This window comes from Chroicocephalus ridibundus, chromosome 2 (assembly GCF_963924245.1).
Source record: "Chroicocephalus ridibundus chromosome 2, bChrRid1.1, whole genome shotgun sequence".
NCBI classification, from domain to species: Eukaryota; Metazoa; Chordata; class Aves; order Charadriiformes; family Laridae; genus Chroicocephalus; species Chroicocephalus ridibundus.
The window spans coordinates 91,783,551-91,806,107 of NC_086285.1; the positions used below are offsets into that span (position 1 = coordinate 91,783,551).

The following is a 22,557-nucleotide window of genomic DNA, read 5'->3' on the forward strand; positions in this document are numbered from 1 at the left end:
GATCGTACTTGGTTGTGTGTGCAGCTGTCACTGTAGGTGAAAGCCACGCGTTTTTTGTTGACCTGTAAGTAAAACTAATACATATCTCACTTAACACATTCTAATTGACCAGTCCTTTCTTGACCGTATTCAAATTTCAAATTTCCTGTCTGCATTTACTGATTAAAATTATAATTGTAGAAAGGAGCTCTATTAAAGTTAATTACTTAGGGTTTGGATTTTTTTTTTCCCTTTTGTATTTTGTAATTTTTCTGGAAAACTTAGAATAATTTAGGTTGGAAGGGACCTCTAGATGTCTTGCCTGGGGACTGACTTTGTTGCTGCATGTTGGGCATGAAGAGAATCCCTTGACAGTTATTCCCTAAATGGGAGGGACGTGTGAACCGTATTCACTGCTTCTAAAATTTCCATGATTCTCTTCTAGTGTTCTTCTAAGGTATTTTGATAAATCAGTTTAGATTGAAGATTTTCTTTTGTCTTCCATTGGAGCTAATTTTTTTTTGCATTTATTTAGTTTGCCTGCTGAAGATACAGTAGTTTAACTTTTAAGCAAGACTCCTGTCGTTCATCCAAACAGAGAAGTTACTGAAATACATTTGTTGTTCCAAAGAATATGATTAATTTTAATACTGTTATTTTTAACTTAACGTAGATGGGGTTTGGATGTATGTTTTTCTTCATTTTGAAGATAATAGTTTCATTGTATAGCTTGAGCTGGAATTTATTTCTTCTCTGGCTGGAATCTCTCGCCTCCCACTACCCCTTGAAAAAAAGGAGAGATTTCATCTGAAGGTTTTGAAGCACTTTACAAACATCAATGATGTAATGTTTAAAACACTGATACAGTTATTTACAGTTGAGCATTCACAAAAAGATGCCTGCCATCAGTTTGAAACTTGAGTTCAAACTTAGGGTTAAGTGTGCACCAAAGCCATGTTTCTGTTCAATCTGGTTGTATGTCAAATCTTTATGGAGCTTTGTGCTCCGTGTATATTTTTTAATTGAAGAAAACAGTATGTGTTCAAAAGTGAACTGTGACTTCCTCATCAGAGTACGCTGGGTCAAGTTCAAGTTGTACCTGTCAAATTCAGTCTTGAATTTGAGACTTGAGTTGGCCACACTGACTTTCATGGGGCTAAAAATCTCCCTGCGTACGTTTTGCACTGCTCTACTGGTGACTGTTACATAATGTTTATTTATGTCTCTAGAATGTAGTTATGCTGAAGATTGGGGAATTAGAAACAAACTAAGCCAAGACATTAAATTTACAGAGATGCTTGAGAGACCGTGTTGGTAGCAGGATTTGTAAAAGCCATGCCTCTGGAAATAGTGTCAGCTTACTATCAGAAACAGACTGATGTGCTACCTTAAACCCTACTCCTTAACCTATGCAACTGGCTGCTTTGTGGAGATGCGTAGCAGTAGCTGATGTACTACCCGTCCTTATTTTCTCTAGCACTAACGTTCAAATGCCTGTCTCCTCTTTCCCCAGAGCGAACAAACTCTAGTGCCTATAATTTGATTCAATGAATTTTGTTGTCAGCTTAAGTAGAATTATAATATTAATTAAAAACAGTACACAGAATGCCAAAGGTTGTATTTTGCCTTGTGAAAATTGGAGCTTCTCATTAAAAAATGTAGGAAAGAAAACATCCTAACAGGATAAACTTTAGCCATGTAGACATTCATAGTGAATCAAATACCCAACGGGGTATGCATATCGCATTTGCACTGCTCATCTGAACTTCATGGAAATACCAGCAAACGGTATCAAGCAGGATAATATGTCAATTTAACGGAAGCGGTGGATAGCAGTAACATCTTTAAGTAAGCATGATTTTGCACTTGCTTTCTACAATAACACAATCTGTATATGTCTGTCAGGTCTTTCAGAATTAAAACTTTAAAGTCTTACTTTTCTACCGACAAAACCCACATTGCTATTATCCTGTTGGGACATTTTATTTTGTCTTTCTGTGCTGAAGTTTCAGGACACATTTTTCTCCCTTTTTTTCACATTGAAATGACAATTAACTTGAAGAGTTTTATGCCTGTCTTCCCCCTGAATATTACCACTAGGCTGTTTTGACTATCTGAATTTCCATTTTGTGGGAAACTCCCCCAATTTCCTGAATCACAGAATCACAGAATGGCAGGGCTTGGAAGGGACCTCTGGAGATCATCTAGTCCAACCCCCCTGCCAGAGCAGGGTCACCTACAGCAGATTGCACAGGAACACATCCAGGCAGGTTTTGAATGTCTCCAGAGAAGGAGACTCCACCACCTCTCTGGGCAGCCTGTGCCAGTGCTCTGCCACCCTCAGGGTAAAGAAGTTTTTCCTCATGTTCAGATGAAATTTCCTGTGTTCCAGCTTGTGCCCATTGCCTCTTGCCCTGTCACTGGGCACCACTGAAAAGATTCTGGCCTCATCCTCTTGACACCCACCCTTTAGATATTTATAAGCATTGGTGAGATAAGATTAGAAGAAAAAAAATAGCTATATATAGAAATGTTTGTCTATACCTCCTCTTTTAATTTAATCAGCGATAAGACATGAATATGCTTTACTGAACTATGCAGGAACCTTAGGGACCAAAGTACAACAGCTTGAACAACTCATCTCTTCAGATGCCTTTGTAATATACTTTGTAATATACTTCATTTGCAGCCTGCTCTGTTATTGTCTCCTCCAGCAGTGGAACCCAGGGCTATAGGACTATAAGTACACTTGATTTCAAAGATGGCACTTAACTTTGTCACCAATGTGTCTGCACTTATTTATTGTCCAAACAATATTACTCCTTTGGCATATGTTGTCATTAACAGGGTTTTCCCAGAGAGTTTGCCATTTGGTTAGCTTGCTAGCATATGTATTTTATACGTAGTTACAGTAGTTCATTCTTTTTGGGTTCTTGTATGTGCTGTTAACTATGGTCTCCAGAAATATTACATAATGTTTTAATATTTAATGTCTTCATGTAAATCCATGCATTTCGTGGGCATCAAAGAAAGAGAAGAAAGCTTATTTTCAGTTGTGTTAATAATGGTATTAGTGGTTTTGTGATGTGGTGGTAAAATGGTTAATATTTAAAATTTGAGAGGTCTAGCTAAGACATTTATCCTAACTAGAAGACCATTCAACTAACAGCTAACAGTCTGTGAGTGTTTCCAACTCAGCACTTCTGAGCTAAGGTAATACTGGGTGTGCCACTCCTACAGGCTTCACCAAGAGCCGTATCTCTATATTGTCACGTTATTTGCTGTTTGATTCCTCCTTAGAAGCATGGCAGTCAGCAAGCTCCTTAAGGAGTCCATCCCTCCCGGGATGGATACCTGGCTTTGCTAACGTTGAAATGATTGTTTTCTTCACCTCTTTTTCTTCCCCCCACCCCGAAACAGTATGTGGGCTGGGACTCTGCGATCACTTCACAGAGAGCAGGGAAGCAGAGGGGGAGATGCTGTCCCGATGCTCTCTCACCATGCTCAGAGTTACTAAAGCTTCTGTTTGACTTGTCCTAAATTTTACCTGCACTCTTATGCGCTTGGAGTCCCTAGATTCTCCAGCCATGACCTGTTTGCAGAGATGTTTTCTATGCTTTTCTCAGCTTTTGTGGAAAGCTTGAAGAACTGTCACTTTTGACTTATGAATTTCCCATTTCCAAAGTCTATTGATTTTCTTTTCCGAAATTTCTAGTGCCTGAGAAATGTAATTCATTTGCTTGGTTTGTGACATTGTGTAATTTTTGCATTTCATATCCTTCTCCTTCAAATTACTCTTTTACTGTGGACTTAGAGCCAATTGAAAGCTGTGTATTTTGTCACTGAAAATTGATTAATTGACGTACATTTTATCTTTAATCCAGTCTTTCTGTCTTATTTCTTCCTGCTGTTCATGCTTGGCATATTCTTCTCAGTTCAGTTTAGGCAAGAACTTTCCTTCAAACCTTCTTTTTAAGCACCCGTATTCCACTAAGTCTTTCTACTCTGACCTCCTACTGGTAACTCTTGTGTTTCTCCGGGCATTTAACATTTTTAATGTTGTTTAGAAATAATATATTCAGTATTAGATACTTGTATCTAGTGCCATATAACATAGATTCAATGTGTCCTAATGGGTTGGTAGGAATTTAGATTGGTCATCCAAGAGCAGTCTTTTATACTGGGATTTCTGTTATGGCCATAAATTGCTTTTCGCATTACAGATTCAAAAAATTAAAGTCATTCCTGCTTTTTTGTCTGGCATACTGCTGCTTTTTCTTCTAATTCAGTATGAGATTTCTTTCATGCTGCTAGATACAGTTTTTTTATAAAAGCTAGGGTCATTCACAAGTGGATTCTTCCAGTTTTCAGTATATTCCCCAGTATGCTGTAGTTGTTCATCTGCAAAAGCAAATGCTGTAAATGGGAAGGTTTGGGGTGGAGGAAGAGAAGTAATGGCATTAGTTTTTATAAGTCTTTTTTTTTCCCCTGAAACGGAAAAGCTCATTCTTGGGCTTGTTGAAACACAAATCAGAGTACTGCATAGCATACTTTGAAGGCATTTTCCCCCTTAGTTTAAATAAGCTTTCACCCTATTATTTTTATTAATTATAGAGTCTACTTGCTATTAATATAGTCTCCATTAAAAGACAGGTACAAAACATTACCTATATTAAATCTGAATGAATGGTCTTTCATTAGTTCCTGGTAAATAAAAGTGAAAAAGCTGTTCTTTCAGTAATTAAGCAGCAGTAGTTGGTTTAGAAATCTCAGTTCTTCCTGATAAAACTTGAAGTGTTTTGTGGAATTTTTATCTAAAGAACACACGGATGTGCACTGTGAAAGTGAAAGAATGCAGGGTGGTTTAAAATGCACTTTGACTACACCGCATATACAGGCATTCAAATATGTACATGTATTGGCACATAAATGCCAAGCAGACGACCTGCTCCACTGAACAATAGAGTTCCTAAGTCATAGCTGTTGAATGTTAAATATGGAAATAATTGGAATTAACTCATGCAGTGAAACTGTAGTAATGCAGACTAGGCATTACAGTCCTGGCATAAATCTGTTTAAGCAGAGAGACAGCTCAAAAATGAGGATAAATTGCTTCTGCTTTGCAGTGCTCCGTTCCAGTGTTGTCTTGTATGTGTCTGCCTGTTGTGCCTTTCTTGGAATGGATGTTTTAGTGCTTCTGATTAGTGCTGCAGTCATACCTTGAGAAGTTAAAATCTCCATTTGATGCTTGAGATAAATACTGCAAAAACCACAACAGGGCACACTTTCCCACAGTGCAAGGTCTCTCAGCAGAGCTGACCTCGGATGCTGTGGTGATGCAGCCCAGCCCTGCTGGGGAGAGGTGTTCAGCCTTTCTTTGTGTTCCGAACTTTTTACCTTAATAAAACTCATAAAAAAGTGGCTAAATAGCATCAAATGTGACTGTGGTTGTTTCTGCTGTAGCGGTAGGTACAGTGAATCATGAGGATGGCCAGCCTCACTTCAGATTGACACCAAAAACCCATCAACAGCAAAACTCCATTTCTAAGGAGAAAAAGCATATAAGGTGATTATGGATAGAATCAGCCACAGCTAATGATTAGTATGTCTCACGCACATATCTCAAGCATGGGCTTAGGTAGCTCTGAGGTTTATATTTCTTGTGTTCCCTGCATTTCTAACTAATTCCTGTTGGTTGCAGGCAGTGGAATGGCAATGTGATGAAGCTACTAAAAGAGCCTGTTACAGTAAAGGCAAATCAAAGGTAAGCATGAGACAGCTGTTCTGCTTTAATACAATTTGTATGTTAATTGCAGGTGTAATTCAGTGTATAAATCTCTACCTTATACATTTTTACTGTCTCCCTTGCCGAAGAGAGTTGCAGGAAAGGAGGCTGACACTGATGTACAAGCAAAGGAATAAAAAACAATATGGGGAGTGTGGGGTGAGAGATACAGTCACATGATTCTTTTCTGAAATGATCAAGAACGTTAGTTTCCAGTTTATTGTTTTGACTGTACAACATGTCATCTGTAATACACTGTATTCTCACTTCATTTTCAGTGCTGTAAATCCCAAATAACTGTGTAATTACTCTGTAAAATCCTCAATTTATTTCCCTGTGTATTAGATGCAATTTTAGGAACTTTTATATTTCATATCTCCTGGCACTCTAAAGAAAATAATATGAAATTCACCAACTTTTTAGGCATGGGACTTGATATATTTTTAGTATTCAGAAACAATTCCTTATCTGGCCAGCTACAATTTCTTTTATTCAGCACAGGTAAGTGTAATGCTAAGCTGGAACCTATATCAATGCTGTGTTCTTTTGTGGCGGTCCTACCTAAGCTGAAGCTAGTTATCAAATTAGTTATAAACCCAGTTAGAAATTTATACAATTTATGTCTGTAATTATTATACTGTTTAATGATTAAAGTTAATTGTGTTAAAACTTAATGGGAAAACACATCAGCAGCGATAACTGCAAAAGGGCGCACTTGTGTTGAGTAGAACATGTCAGCATATGTTATTGATGTGCAAAACTCAAAAAACCCCAAGCTTCAAAAAGATATTCCAAAAGCTTCTACCATCTAGTAGAGGAGGATTCTCTTCTGCACAGTCATCTTATCACTGACTTTTTAACTTCTCCCGTTGAACAGTTCATTTCTAGCTTTTTTTAATAAATGCTGGAAAATACTTGGTTTTTTGTACCATTGGCCTATTCATTTCCATTTGAGACTAAAGGTGGAGAAGGCCTCACTTCAGAAGCAGGGCGTGCTGTACTGTGAGGAGAGAAAAAGACAGAATTACTTCGGGGTAAAAAAGCAAGTGTAGTGAATACGTAGTGTAAAGCTTCATGCATGGGAGGTGATTGTCTTTATGGAGGAGCATCTTTCACTGTAGAAATGAGTTTACTGTACTGGGAAAAGGCATTAAGAGAATGGTGTTGCGTTCTTTGTCCTCCATTCCCTTTCTTTCCATCCCAGTGTGGGAAAGAAATATTTAGGAGTTACTGGTCACTGTCCATTAAAGTGCAGGATTTTCTAGGTATACAGAAAGCATTAATAGCTAGAGGAAAGTAATGGGTTGGATTTTACTTAAAGATTTCTAATTTAAGTAGACAAACTCTGGTGAATCAAGTTATTTGTGAAGGCTTAAAGGGCAGAAATAGATTATAGATCAGAAGGCTTACTACATGCTTACTTGTCAGTTTGTGGTAAGAAAAGAAAGAACTTTTGGGAGCTCATATTTTAAGCAAATGTTTCACTTTGTAAGTTGTTATTTCTCCCTACAAAATTTATGCTTCTTCATGTAATATAACCCTCAAGCCTTCATCCTTAGCTTTCAGAGGACAGTGCTCTGAAGTAAGAGCGCATGCTCAAGTGACAACATAATATGGCAGATTGCATTATCAGAGTAGAAACTGTCATGGTAGGAATGCATTGTGTAAATAAAAGTTTGTGCTTTTGTTTCACAGTGATTTTTCCAAGTTTAAGATTGTGAGAATAACATTCAACCTATCTGAAAGTCACAGTGACTGCGCAGTGAAGGTGAAGTGACTGTGGTCTAACGTGATGAATAGAAGGAATGGTAAATGTGAGACTATAGTAGCGTACTTTTGAGTATTATGTTGAGAATACGGTTTGTGATGTAAGATCCACATTTGATTCAACAACGCAGAAGCATATGTTGCTCTTAAACAACTTCACACTGGTGAAATGCATTTTAGAATGGACCTTAGTGTAGTACATACATGCGGATTTTCATTCATGCTCATCACACCCTTTTGAAGAAGCTCGTGATTGGAAGTTATACTGTCACTGTAAAATAGTATATACGCTATTCTAATCATGACCTCTGAGATTGTTTCTTAGTATTGTTATTAGTTGGATAAAGATTTAGTGTTTCTTTTGGATCCATAGCCTTGTTCCTCATTCACAGTCTAGAGGAGAAGTGCAATCCTTACATTTTATTACATTCAAAGATAATCCTGGGAGGAAATAGTTCTGTTCTTATAGTTACCATAGGGCTTTTTTTTTGGTGTACAGACTTGTGGCCTGAAGGCTGCATGTGGGAGTTGCTGGAGAATGCAGAGATTTTGACTGAGGCAACCTACCCAGCTGGAATGACTGTCTTTTGAACTTTTCATGCCTCTTTTGCTTTTGCTGATGTGACAGAGGTTAAAATCAAAGGATAAATTTAAAGCCAGAGAAAGGATAGACTAATGATTGTCTTTTATTGCCTTATGTCCAAGGCTAAACCAGGGTCACTGTATTCTCTGTATAGGGAGGACTTAAGCATGCAGATGAGGAAAGCACCTGATCTGTGAAGTGCTGCCCTTTCTAATCAAACCACAAAAGCCTTCCCTTGGAAAAACTGAGGAATTCACCCCAGTGCTGCAGAGAGTTGTCCCTTTTCAGAGGAAATCCCCTGGGAGACACAATTCCAGTTACTGTTAGCAGGAAGAGTGCTTCCTTACTACTTGTTGTAGTAGCCCAAATTGGACAGTTACTGGGGGTTGCATTTCTATAACAATTTTCAGGGCGACTTCAGCTTTCAGGGCAGACGTGTGACTGTAGTGAAGGGACAGGAAAGACTGGAGACAAAATACACAAGGCCAGCCCAGCCTGTGGCAAAAGGGAGATGAGAATTACAAGGACAGCTGTGGGTAACTTACTCATTCAAATCCTGGTTTCTTTTGAAGCTCTGCTGCCCACAGAGCAGCATGGGCGCAATGAGTTCAGGCGGAAAAACTAAAAGTCAGTTTGCTGATGGAGTGCCCTAAAACCTGAAGATAGCTTTGAACCCTGAAGCAACTCTAGTAGTTTTGAGATAATGGTCAGTTAAACACAACCTTTTTTTTTTTTTTTTTCCCCCTCTTTCTCTTGAGAAACAAGCTGCACAGAATTTTTGCCTCTAGCTGTTAGCAGTAGTTGTTGTTCTTTATGCTTTAGGAGCCAACGAGGGAAAAGAGCTGAAGGGGAAAATATATAGGGACATCTGTCACATTTGACAGTGTAATGCGCACTTGACTTTTGAAGGCTGATGTTTGTTACTGAGACTTCAGACATTTATCCACCAGTTTAAGCTGTTGCTTAAAATAACTAGTGGCTCCAGGAGTGAGCCAGACAAAATTATGTCCTTGTGGCCAGCATGTGTTAGCATTTAGAAGTTTAAAACAACATACATGGTTAAGAGAATAAATTAGGCAATTCAGACTGGCACTGGTGGTAGGGACTGTTATAAAGAAAAAATATAAATACACATGGTAAAAATACAATAACCAAAGAGAGATTAATATATATATATATATATATATATATATATCATTGAAGTCTCTTATCCCTTGCTTATTTCAGATTCTAATGGCTGTGTGTGTTAGCATCTGAACTTTCAATAAAAGTAGAATCATAGAATGGTTGGAAGGGGTTGGAAGGGACCTTAAAGATCATCTAGTTCCAACCCCCTGCCATGGGCAGGGACACCTCCCACTAGACCAGGTTACTCAGAGCCCCATCCAACCTGGCCTTGAATACCTCCAGGGATGGGGCACCCTGACGAGTGAAGAATTTCTTCCTAATACCTAATCTAAATCTACCCTCTTTCAGTTTAACACTGTTACGCCTCATCCTATCACTACACTCCCTGATAAAGAGTCCCTCCCCCTTTCTCCTGTAGGCCCCCTTTAGGTACTGGAAGGCTGCTATAAGGTCTCCCTGGAGCCTTCTCTTCTCCAGGCTGAACAACCCCAATTCTCTCAGTCTGTCTTCACAGGAAAGATGCTCCACCCCTCTGATCATCTTCATGGCCCTCCTCTGGACTTGCCTCAACAGGTTCATATGCTTCTTATGTTGGAGGCCCCAGAGCTGTATGCAGTACTGAAGGTGGGGATCTCGCCAGAGCAGAGTAGAGGGGGAGAATCACCTCCCTCAACTGGCCACACTTCTCTTGTTGCAGCCCAGGATACAGTTGGCCTTCCGGGCTGAGAGCACACACTGCCGACTCATGTTGAGCTTCTTATCCACCAACACCCACAAGTCCTTCTCCTCAGCACTGCTCTCAATCCATTCTCCGCCCAACCTGTATTTGTGCTTGGGATTGCCATGACCCAGATGTAGGACCTCGCACTTGACCTTGTTGAATTTCATGAGGTTTGCACAGGCCCACCTCACAAGCCTGTCAAGGTCCCTCTTGATGGCATCCTTTCCCTCCAGCATGTTGACCGCTCCATGCAGCTTGGTGTCTTTGGCAAACTTGCTGAGGATGCATTCAATCCCACCATCCATGTTGCCAACAAAGATGTTAAACAGTACTGGTCCCAAAAAGATGTCGCACGGGACAATGTCAAATGCCTTGCACAAGTCCAGGTAAATGATGTCAGTTGCTCTTCCCTTATCCACCAACACTGTAACCCCATCATAGAAGGCCACCAAATTTGTTGGGCATGATTTGCCTTTAGTGAAGCCATGTGGTTGTCACTAGTCACCTCCTTATTTTCCATGTGCCTCAGCAGAGTTTCCAGGAGGATCTGCTCTGTGATCTTGCCAGGCACAGAGGTGAGACTGACTGGCCTGTAGTGCCCCAGGTCTTTTTTTTCCTTTCTGAAAATGGGGGTTATGTTTCCCCTTTTCCAGTCAGTGGGAACTTCACCAGACTGCCACGACTTCTCAAATATGATGGATAGTAGCTTAGCAAATTCATCCTCCAGTTGCCTCAGGACTCACAGATGAATCTCATCAGGTTCCATGGACTTGTGCACCTTAAGGTTCCTCAGATAGTCTTGAACCTGATCTTCTCCTACCATGGGCAGTATGTCATTCTCCCTGTCCCTGCCTTTGCCTTCTGTGGCTTGGGTGGCGTGGCTAGAGCCTTTGCCGGTGAAGACTGAGGCAAAAAAAAGTCATTGAGTACCTCACCCTTCTCCATATCCCGAATAACCAGGTCTCCCATTTCCTTCTGGAGAGGACCATATTAAAAAGTATTTAAAAATTAAACACAAGTGTGCTTTAAAACGTTAGCCTATATAAGAAACATTGCTGCAAATGGATAACCATATGAAGCCAGGTTGTCCTTGAACTGTCAAGTTGGTTTTAAACTCAAGTAGCAACCTAGCCTACTTGGCTGCTGAATTGTTTCTAATAATTGCATTTTGTTTCAGGTATGCTGATATAAAAGTAGAAAGTACTTGCAAAATGAATTTCTTTCAGAGATATTTTTATAAGAGAATAGGAAAGTATATGGCATAGAGGTCAAGATGAAATGGAGATTAAGACTCATGAAAGTTGGCCACCAAACCTACCACCACCCTCCAAACTTAAAAAAACCTTTGGTTTTGAAGTCCTTTGCCACATCTACAACACACATCTCTTTTTTGCACATCTAAAAAGTGAACTAGTACAGCTGAGCTTGACTCCAGAGCTAGAAAAGTGACTCTGAACAATTAAAAAACTTGAGTTCTTTTTCAATATGTTTTTGGGTGTTGATTGTTTTATTCATGACTATTTTTTTAATTTGTTTTGCATTGTTGGGGATTTGTCATATGAAGAAAATAACCGATTATAAAAGCTGTTCTTTCAGTTTTGATTTTGTTGTACTATGTACCCAGCAAAATTTGATATGAGATATCTTATTTGCCCTGTTGCAATATGGATTATTGTGAAGTTGGCACAGGACTTGGGAACATGAAAGAAAAGAATCTTGTGAATCCTAGGAATGTCAGAGTTTAAAAAATTAACATTATTTTTGAACAGAAAGAGTGGGTGATCAGCGTGCAAGTAATTTGGCAATGGCACTATTTCAGGGAGCTCTGGAATATGAAGAGGAGAGGTTGGATAGGTTGTAATGTCAGAACCCACTTATTTTTCCTACACTTAAATTCCACGGCTTGCTGCAAAGGGCAGGATCGAAACAGAACAAAGAATTAAATTACTGTGTTATATTCTGTGAATGTCCCTGAACACCCTTCCCCAAAAAAAAAAAAAAAAAAAAGAAAAAGGAGGAATTGCATTATTATTTTTTTTAATGTAGTTAAAACAATCTGAAACAGGGAAACTGCCCAGAAGGGAAATAATTATTTTTTAAAAGTCTTCTTGTACTTCCTAACTCTGTTATATGGTTTCATGTTGGCTTCTGTTTAGTTGAAAGAATATTAAGATGACAGTTTTGGTAAATTCAAGATAAGATGTATTTTTACCTAATGGGAATCAAATCTTAATTCTAAGTTGTTTCACACTTACCTTTAAAGGCTCAAAGACAACTGCATTTTCATGTGAGACTAATGCAAATGTGGGGTCTGGGGGTATTTTTTCAGAGAGGTGGTTTTTTTTGAGATTTTATAGGAAGGAGGTTGTGGGTCTTTCTAATTTTGTTTTGTATGAGGAAAGGTATAGGTGAAAAATTTTGAGAGTTTTCTCAGAGATCTTTAAAGTATTTTGCCGATCTTGCTTTGCAGTCTGTTTTGTGCCTGTTCAATTTATTCAGGATTATATTTCCTGTCTTCCAGAATGAGAGTCTTTTTTCAAGATAAAGAAGCAAAATATTTAATCTAACTGTGGGTCACATAATGGGACTTCTGCACCATTACTGTTGCATGGATTTACTTACATGATTACATTTAATATCGGTTGCGTAGATGTATTTTCACAAGTGTTTTTTTTTAATGCTTTGCATGAGACTATCTTGTGAATGAATGCTAGAGAGCATTCAAATAGAGCGTTCCTGAAAACTTTATTTTCTCCAAGCATATTGTCGATCTTTTTCATTTTATTAGATAGGGATGTCCATTTTTGCAGGAGGAGTGCTTGAATCTCTGCTATATACAGTTCTGGGAGATTTTTAGTACTGCAGAAAGCTCTCTGAATAAACACTAGAAATTGCTGGTGGTTTCTAGCTTCTGAAATGAGAGAAATGAACATCATAAAGCCTTCACACATTCTAATGGGGTAAAAAACATTTAAGATTACTTGAGGGGTGAGCATCTATATATTGAGGTAATGACATTTCTTGAGAAACTTCAAATTAACAAAAACATAGGTGCTTCTAATAAAACATATCGTGCAACTTATGTAACTAGTAGAGACAAATCTGCCTCTGGACATCTCAAGAATTTTATTGATACTGTTTTCAACATACTCATGTTGCTGACAACCTGTTTTTTTCTCCTGTTTTCCTCTTAACTTCCTCCCTTGGCCTGATCTGTCTTTGAAAACAGCATCTGATCTCTTGAGACAGCAGTGTATTATTTAAGTCAGCATCTATCACTTCAGAGTTTAGCTAAACCTTTGTAATACACACTTAAAAGAAATCTTCGGTACTGAAGAGGTTTATTGTTATTCTGTTAAGAACTTTTCACAACCATTGATGGATGCGTGTGTTGTAGTTAGGAAATCTATGTATATCATGACTGCTAATACATCAGGTATGCTTAAGCCTTGTTCCCCTGAATTTTTATGTGTGGACTCATAACCATGAAAAGCAAATTGTAATTAGTTTCCGTTATCCTTTGAAGTATCATTGAACATTCTTTTTTTTTTCTGCATGGCAGGAGGAATGCCAGAACTACATTCGAGTGCTTCTTGTTGGAGGCAACCATCTCTTTACCTGTGGAACCAATGCGTTCACTCCTATCTGCACTAATCGGACGGTATGAGTTAAACGTTTCATCCCACAGGCTCAAGTCCCTGTTCTGGGCCAGCAGTTTAAAAGGCAGAGAAGGCTGTTGTTGAGTCCAGGCTATTTGCGTATTGATGGGTGAGCTGATGTGTAAAAGGCTGATTTAGCTAGTGGCAGGCCAAAGAGGAGAGTTAACCGATGATCTCTTTTTGCAGTATTTTCCTCCGCTGTGGGAGAGAGCACAGCTACGAGCAGCTCAGTTCCTCCTACATGCCAATTTTCATGAACCTTAGGTATTTCTAAGACTTCTGCCAATCTTTCAGGTTTGGTTGGCATCAACTGGTTTAGTCATAAAATGTAGTCAGGGAGCTGCATACTGTATCTGTGTAGTTCTGGAGAAGGTGAGAGTACCCGTATCAGTGATTTCTGCCTGGCAAGAATGAGAAATCTTGGTTCAGAAAATCTGTCATTCTGTTTCTGAAAAAAAAAAAAAACCCACCCAAACTTGTAATTTATATGTATCAAAGAAAGAAAGTCCATTAAGGATCAACAGTAGTCATAATAAAAATCAAAATGTCGCTGTTTGGACTAAGCTGTCTATTTATTTCAGGAGGGGAGAGAAATTTAAGTGCAAAGAATAGCTGTATCACGAAAAACCTCCTTGGCACATTTATTATATTTAAACCTATTGTACCTTTATTTTCAAATAACGTATTAACATCATACTTTGGTTTATGAAGCTTTTTTTAATCTCATTTTTCGTGTGAGATTCTTTCCTAGAACACACCAACAAAACCAGTAATTTTTTTTTTTTTATTCTCTGACCACTTGCTGTGGTGAATCCCTTAGTTGGTTCTGGCAATAAGATCTGGTTTTGGTTTTCATAATAACAATCTGTGTAGAGATAATTTATTTTTGCGTTGCTTCTAAGTTAGTACATTTTAGGTACGGTGGCTAATGATAAACTTGCATGTTTTACATACCGAAGGGTCAGAAGTGAGATCAGACACCATTACAGTAAAACTTTCTAGATGAGACAGTTTCAGATTGATGTAAAGGTCAGCTCATTCCCGTTTTACAATACCTAAGCAGATGACTGGTGTTTATTACAGGATTTTGCTCAGTTTGATGCAGCTTGGCTGAAATGATAATTTTAAGGTCATTTTAATCCCTTTTTCTTACTCTTACAGTTAAATAACTTGACAGAGATACATGATCAGATCAGTGGCATGGCTCGTTGTCCTTATAGTCCCCAGCACAACTCCACTGCTCTGCTCACTTCCAGTGGGGAATTATATGCTGCTACAGCCATGGATTTCCCAGGAAGAGATCCTGCCATTTATCGCAGCCTGGGTGCCCTTCCTCCTCTCCGCACTGCACAGTACAACTCCAAGTGGCTGAATGGTGAGTGTTGGTGGACCATGAGACTCATCTCTTTTTAACCCATGTTCTCTAGGTCTTGAAATTCCATTCTGACAATTTGAATGTTTTTAGAGTACTGTTTATCTCATTTTAAAGTTATTTTGCCTAATACATTTTTTATTTTACTAGAATACAGCTGCAATTTGTAGATGTGTACTTCAATATATAGGTCACGTTTGCAGGCGTAGGGATGATCTGTACTGTATCTATCAGGTGCGCTTACATGGCAAAGCTGAGTCAGCCAAGAGCAGTAGCTTGCCTTGAGCATTCTTTTGTTGAGTCCTTCAAAAACCTAAGGTAGAAAATAAAACAGTTTAGAATGAACGGAATTCTCCTGGCTTTCCTTGCAGGTCCCAGCCTTGACAAGCAGAAAAAGTTGTGGTTTCAAACTGCTTAGGTGGCAGACTGATGCTTTTGATGCTTATTATAGCCAAAGGGTAGGGACTAGCCTGCAAAATGTATCATAAGATTGTGTTCTAGCAATGACTCCTGTGTCATGGTTGTTAATCACCTGGTGAGGATTTCCAGCTGGGAGAAGCTGTAAACTGATAGGTATTCCTGAGATGTAACAGGGACAGTTCCCATTTGGTGTATTATGAAAAAGAAGCAGGTTCTTCTAAAGCGAAAATTATTATTTAACATAAAATGTAAAATTAGGTATATCGTATTTTGTCTATGCCTGTCCCAGTAGAAAAAAACCCTTATTTTCATAACTCCTGCTACGTCACACGACAGTCACTATTCCCACAGTGCATTTCATGTTATGATGGGATTATTCTCATGTTTGAAATTAAGTACAAGTATAAACCCTTCCAACTTCAGAACATTAGGTCAGCTGCAAGTGACAGACTTTATTTTTAGTATTTCAGTTCTTACATAATCTAAATGCTGAATTGCGCACATTTGCTTGGTGTATTTTTCTTGTACAAAGAAGACATCAGAGGTAGCTTGGAGAAATTTGTGACCTTCTCTGAAGGTCAGCTGATTTTAGAATATTAATTAACAAAACAAAATCAAACTCCATGGAATGGAACAGAATTACAGCAGTGCAAAAGAAATGAGAGGAAAAATGGACTCCTCGTATAGATATCCCTGTTCAGGAACCCTTTGTCAACACAGCCATGGTATTGGAACTAATTGCTGTGCCACACCTGGGTGCTTCTGTCAAAGGGAAAAAAATCTTCGTATTTTCAGTTTAACTGGATATGTTTTGTACCAAAGGGCACACTAAAATTCCCCCACAGACTCATCTAATTAATCAGATTTACTGTATTTACATTTTCTCTATTTAAAGCTTCAGCTACACCTATACATTCTCTGTTAGGGCTCATTCTTCTGCCTTAAAACTGTTTAGAATTACATTGCCAGGAAGTGTGGCTTTTATCTTTGGGGAGGACAAACAAGATGAGTTTTGTAATTGGAGCCAGTTCAAGCAGATCAAATAAAAGGCTGGAAGCAGCCCAGTTACCTATGTGAAAGGGAGGGGGAACGACTTCTGGGGTATCTTAAGAGTTGGGGATTCATCTGCTTAAGTTGGGGATTCATCTGCTTTAATGTCAATTTTCCTGCTTACATGTGACTCAGTGCCAAGAAACTGTACTAGTACTTCAGTGCTTAGATTGAAGTGAAGATTTTTGCTTCTTTCAGTGAGAAAGTAACATAGATGATCCTGCAAGAAAAGTCAGTCATCAACTGGAATGGAAGCTTCCTAGTCCATATCTGTTCAGCTGCAGTAGCTGACAGTTATTCAAATTCAGCCTTGGTTTAGGGATGCATGTGCATGCACATGTGCTTGTGAATGTTTCCAATTTAAAGTAAGTTCTTCTTTTACATCCATGTTTCTTTCAAAGGTGCAATGTTTTTTCTCACTTCGATTTTCTACTCTGCAAATCACACCGGACTCGTTCAAACCATCTCTGGTGGCGATGGCAGTACTCTAAACCACAGCTGATTATCTTGCTCCGTGTTTTACGGCTACGCAATAAAGACATTTTTTACTTCAATGGCTAGCGCACTTCTCTCAGTTTTCAATGCCATCGGTCAGGCCAAATGGACATGCCCATGTGTTTATGCAGCCTGCTGTCAGTGTTCACTGTAACTTGCGGAGAAGGATCCTGACATGGGAAGCTCTCAGTCTTCATCACATTGATCCTAATCTTAATTGTCAGAAGGTCTGTATATAGAAGAAAATAGAGCTGATACGTCACATGGCTAGGGTGAGGTCCCATATACCCATGCTATGATTTCAGCTTCTAGAATCACAGATATCACAAATAAAGTACATTTAAGTTGATGGCCTGCCAGAGTCATGTATTTGTTATCAGACCCTGCCTTCTACTGGGGGCTTGATAGGTCTGGAAGCAATCCGCATCGGCTGAATAGGTAAGTTAGCAGTTATTTTCAGCATGTGTTACTAAGCATCATTCTGATCAGGTACTTAACCTTAGTAGAGTATGGAGAAGTCCGTGAACTTTCATTTCTGTATTATCATTTTCTTGATACATTCAATTATCTGGGGTGATGAAGAGTTGGAATAGCTTGGTTAAAAATATGAATTATTCAGAATATGCGTAAAAGTAAGCTACAAGAATATACTGAGAGTGTAACTGAAAGGAAAAAGGAAAGTTCAGTGAACCCATAGTATGTGAAGCACAAAGATCCTGAGCAAGTGCTGATGCAAAAGGGTAGATGGACAACACAGCAACGCTGCCAACACAGAAATGTTGTTGTTGGCTGGAGCTAGTTATTGCAGAGACATCTTAGAGGGTCTCTGAATATGCTGTTTGTATACCCACTAGACAACCTGCTGACAGTATTCGAGATTTGACTTGCTTGAATTTTGTCTGTTTTGACAATTTTTAATAGGCAGAACTGTGGGCCAAATGTTACAGATATCTGTGCAATTCCTAAAAGATTTTCCTATTTTGGAAATAGTGGAAATAGTTATGTTTTCTTCCGTGATGGAGGAAAAAAGCATCTGGAGGCAGTTATTAAACTTGCTGTCTTTTACCATTAGGAGTAGTAATCTATTCAGCTCGTGATTACCTTTGAGTATGATCGCCATCTGTCATTTTTTTTACCTCAGAACTTCCCTTCTCTTCTACAAAAAGAAATCAATGCTCTGCTTATGGTGCCTATTTCTGTCTTCTTGGTGCTCCTATACACAACGTTAAATGCAGCTGGACCAAATGCAGTAAGCAGCTTTTTGACCACAGTCATCTCCATGAGGAGGTGCCGTTGAAGGACCAGACTACTTTAGTTCTATGACCTGAGCATTCACCATAGTTCAGCAGTTCTACAGGTTGGGTTCCTCACAAAGAATTTATCATCTGACAGTGAAGAGACAGACACCATGTTACTCTCACTTTTCTTGCCAACCCTGTCAGTACTCTGTCACTATTCTCAATCAAGAGGAACATGATGACCCAGACGAGTTAACAACTGCTGCAAACCAGTGTTCTTCCCGTCCAACAGCCCAGCTGGCTGCAGGATAGGAAACCTCAAAACGTGAAACACAGAACCCACCTCTCCCTCTCATGATGTCATGTTTTGGCCTTCTCTTCTCATGTAGAGAAAAAACTAATGCGTGAAGTTACTCAAGTGAATATATTTATGCATAAAGAAATGAAGAAGGCAGAAAGGCTGCTTATTATAGAAGTAGTAATTTATTCTTTAAGGCGTGTTGTTCTGCTACCTACTCTCCTCTCTTTCTCTCTGAGTCTGTGTTCAAGTACTTCTGTGCTTGGGAGAAACAACTTGAGGTAATACAGCGCACATTGAGGATTATGTCTAAAGCAGAGAGCTCTTCCATTGATTTCTTCTCCTGACCAAAGCAATCGGTAAGACCTTGAGCTTCAGCCAACTGCTCAAATTAGTAAAGGGCAGCATGTTGCTAGAACGTTTTAAAATTGCTTTTGTAGTATTTCATAAAAAGAATAGTCTGCCGTAGCAGCCTGCTTTGGAAATTATTAAATGATAACAAATAAATAAATCTTTCATTAAAAAAAAAAGTACACCTTGATTTACAGCTGGCATGCTGTTTATTTGAGTCTCTTTAAGCTCTCAGTGTAACATAGAGTTTAAGTCATATCCAGAGTTGACGGTTGTAGTGTGCTTCTAATTAGACTTTCCTTTAGAGTTGATCTGCAAAGTGCAGCAGGGGCAGAATCCATTATAATTTGCTCTAGAGGACGGAGGCAAATGGAATAGCTATATTTGTAGTCTGCAAGCTGCAGTGGGTCCAGATCGGCGAGGAAAAGCCTCCGCTGCTTAGATTTAGAAATTTTTTCTGTAGTCCAACATTTACAATTAGTAAAGGTATTTCTCCTTTTAATTCACCCCCTCAAATCAGTAAATATTTGATCTGATGCCTCAGTGTGAAAGTTTGCTTTAGTCTATAATGTCTGTTTGTTTCACCTAGCCAATAAAAGGGCAAAACAGATTAAAGAAAAAATTGAAATCTCAATCAGTCCCTTTCTGTTTCTTCACATGGAGAAACACTGGGACGTTTGGTTTCATAATTTGTCAGGTGCCTTTGCTTACAATTGCTTGGATCTCCAACTAGCTTGAAATACATTTAAGTTGTTTTCTTTATCCTAGACATATAATGATAGATGCTATTGGAACACGTTAAATAAATAAAAACCTTGTTGTAGATGTCAAATCACTTCATCAGTGGCCAGACCATAGATGATTAAAATCTAATTTTATATCAGATGTAGTCCCCAAACAGAAAAAAAAAAAATTAAAATAAAATTTCATACAGATTAGAAGCCTTTCCAGCTGAGAAGAGTATAGAAATGTTTGGATTGTTCTGCTCTGCTGGTAGACATAATATTATCACTTTTTCTTCTTGGTGCCCTAAGCATTTGGTTATTAGATACCCTTAAAATAGTTCTTCTGAGATCACTTTCTTAAAAATGTTTTACTTGATAAAAAGCTTATTAATCTAGAGTAGGTACTTTTAGTCTTCACAAGTAACGGTAAAAGTAAAATTCTTACAAAGGTGGCTTGGTTAGCGGTGCTTAATACAGCTCTGCCTCCATTCCTATTATTGTTTGTTAGCGGACTTTTATTATAACCCTTGCTGCTAGTAGGATATGTGGAGAGAAATTATGACATAAGAACAAAAATTAATCCTTTCACTTTTGCCTTTAAGGATTAATGGAAATGGCTATAATAATTCAGGGTTATCCTTTCGTTTTTCTATTTTTTTAATGAAAAGCCTTGTGTAATTACCTCGTGCAAGCTTTTCTTATTATGTAATATTTTACGTAACTCAAAATCCGTGTATTCTTCAGATGTGCAATTTCATCTTCAGCTTTCAGATAAGAGACCTGACTGAAAATATGCAAAGTATATGCTAACAGTTGTTGCTTATTTTGCAAGAACATAAGTAGTTTCCTTTGGTAGTGCCACCCATAAGGTTGGTTCTGTTCTTTTATCAGGCTTTTTGCCGGTATCCTAAAATAGGAGGGAAATGACTGCTGATTTTGAAACCCATCCTTAGACTTCTTCACTGGAGCTTCTACTAGACAAAAAATTTGGGCAGTTTTCCTGTGTTTTTCCATTCAAAGCTGTATATCTTCTCCCAGATGGCAATGACAAGTAGGAGAGCAGTAAGTTGATGTGAGGTGGAGGTGCCTCCCTTGACCTCCTTTCTCCAACGCCAGACTAAGTTATTACAAAATGCCTTCATAGCATTTCCTCACCCATCTAAAATAGAACCAACCAAGTCCACCACTAAACCATGTGACTAAACTGCGCATCTAAGTGTCTTTTAAATACCTCCAGGGATGGTGACTCAACCACTTCCCTGGGCACCCTGTGCCAATGCTCGATAACCCTTTCAGGGAAGAATTTTTTCTTAATGTCCAATCTAAACCTTCCCTGGTGCAACTTCCTCTCATCCTATCACCTGTTACTTGGGAGAAGAGACTGACCCCCACCTCTCTACAACCTCCTTTCAGGTAGTTGTAGAGCGCGATAAGGTCTCCCCTCAGCCTCCTTTGCTCCAGGCTAAACAATCACAGTTCCCTTAGCCACTCCTCATAAGACTTGTGCTCTTGACCCTTCACCAGCTTCATTTCTCTTCTTTAGACATTCTCCAGCACCTCAATGTCTTTCTTCTAGTGAGAGGCCCAGAACTGAACACAGTACTCGAGGTGCAGCCTCAGCAGTGCTGAGTACAGTGGGACAATCACTTCCCTAGTCCTGCTGGCCACGCTATTCCTGATAAAGGCCAGGATGCTTTTGGCTACCTGGGCATGCTACTGGCTTCTATTCAGCCAATTGTCGACCAATACCCCTATGTCCTTTTCCACCGGGCAGCTTTCCAGCCACTCTCCCCCAAGCCCGGAGCGCTGCGTGGAGTTGTTGTGTAGGACCAAGTGTGGGACCTAGATGGTAGAGGCAGGCAGTACTTCCCGTAAAGGTTGGATTTTTTTTCATATCTATCCTAGCTAAAACAGCAGGGTCCTCCTTCCATTTATGAAAAAGACTAGGAGGATACTGAGAACAGAGCCTGTTCTTTTATATCTCATCTAGCCTGTTCATGTCAGGTGCCAATCAGAGAGGCTGAAAGAGGAAGGAAGAAAGGCACCCTTGCAAGTGGATCATCTGTGCCTGGCTGCGGAGAGGTGTGACAGGAGCATCAGCCTGATTAATGCTGCAGAAAACGATCATACACGGTGAGCCAGAGAGAAAGAAACAACTTAGACCTGAAATACATCTCAACCAGGGGAAAGCAGAAAAATGGACGAATTTCAGGGAACACGAACATACGAAAAACAGCAGCCACCAAAGAAAGGAGAAGGACAGAAATATTGCAGGCAGAGACAGAATTTCAGTGGCAGACATACCACGCCTTAGGGTGAAAAGGAAAGGGGATGATTATGAAAGTGAACTCTGGTTTACTTTCATTATAGAAAAAAGAAAAACCTCCAAAAGAAAAAAAGGAAAAAAGAGAAGAAGACCAAGTCTGCAGGGAAAGTCCTTTGATCCTCTCCCTCCCTTCAAAACTAGTTCAGAGAAACCAAGATAAATGGTAGTCCAAATGTTTGGAGAGAAATGGGTAAGCTGTTATAATTGGGTTTGCTTTCCACACCGTACCTGCTGGTTGGCAAAACCTGCTTAAAGAAGGCTGGGGTTTTTTTGTTTTTGTCTATGTGGAATTCTGGATTCAGAGTTTTAAGTAACCATTCAAACTTCTGCGGTTTTTGATAAATCCCTATAGCCCAAACCTCTAGAGGTTCTGAGTGAATTAAGATAGTCCTCTATATTTTTTATCCTCGCCCCTCCCCCAGCGTACAGCTATGCAAGGTGTCTATCCAGTGCATATAGGTGTCGCAAAATCCACTGAACTCCAGATGGGACTCTCAAGGACTTGAGTACGTAGATCAGAGTAGAGAATGGTTTCTGTCACTAAGTATGTCACTGGCAAATTTGCATCAGCAAAATTATATAATAAATTGCAAAATATTATGCCATGTAAGAACATTTTACCTTGAAAATGAAGGAGATTTATTTGAAATAAGGCAACAG

At 39.1% G+C, this 22,557-nt stretch overlaps 1 protein-coding gene across 4 annotated transcripts in view; it reads left to right on the forward strand.

Annotated features, from left to right (window-relative positions):
• Positions 1 to 22,557, forward strand: part of SEMA5A (semaphorin 5A) — a 350,644-nt gene that overhangs the window by 184,765 nt on the left and 143,322 nt on the right. For all 4 annotated transcript variants that reach the window (XM_063326183.1, XM_063326186.1, XM_063326184.1 and 1 more), the window contains 3 exons: positions 5,681 to 5,743; positions 13,526 to 13,624; positions 14,784 to 14,997. In XM_063326183.1, the coding sequence (XP_063182253.1) occupies positions 5,681 to 5,743; positions 13,526 to 13,624; positions 14,784 to 14,997 (376 nt within the window). The remainder of the gene's footprint in view (positions 1 to 5,680; positions 5,744 to 13,525; positions 13,625 to 14,783; positions 14,998 to 22,557) is intronic.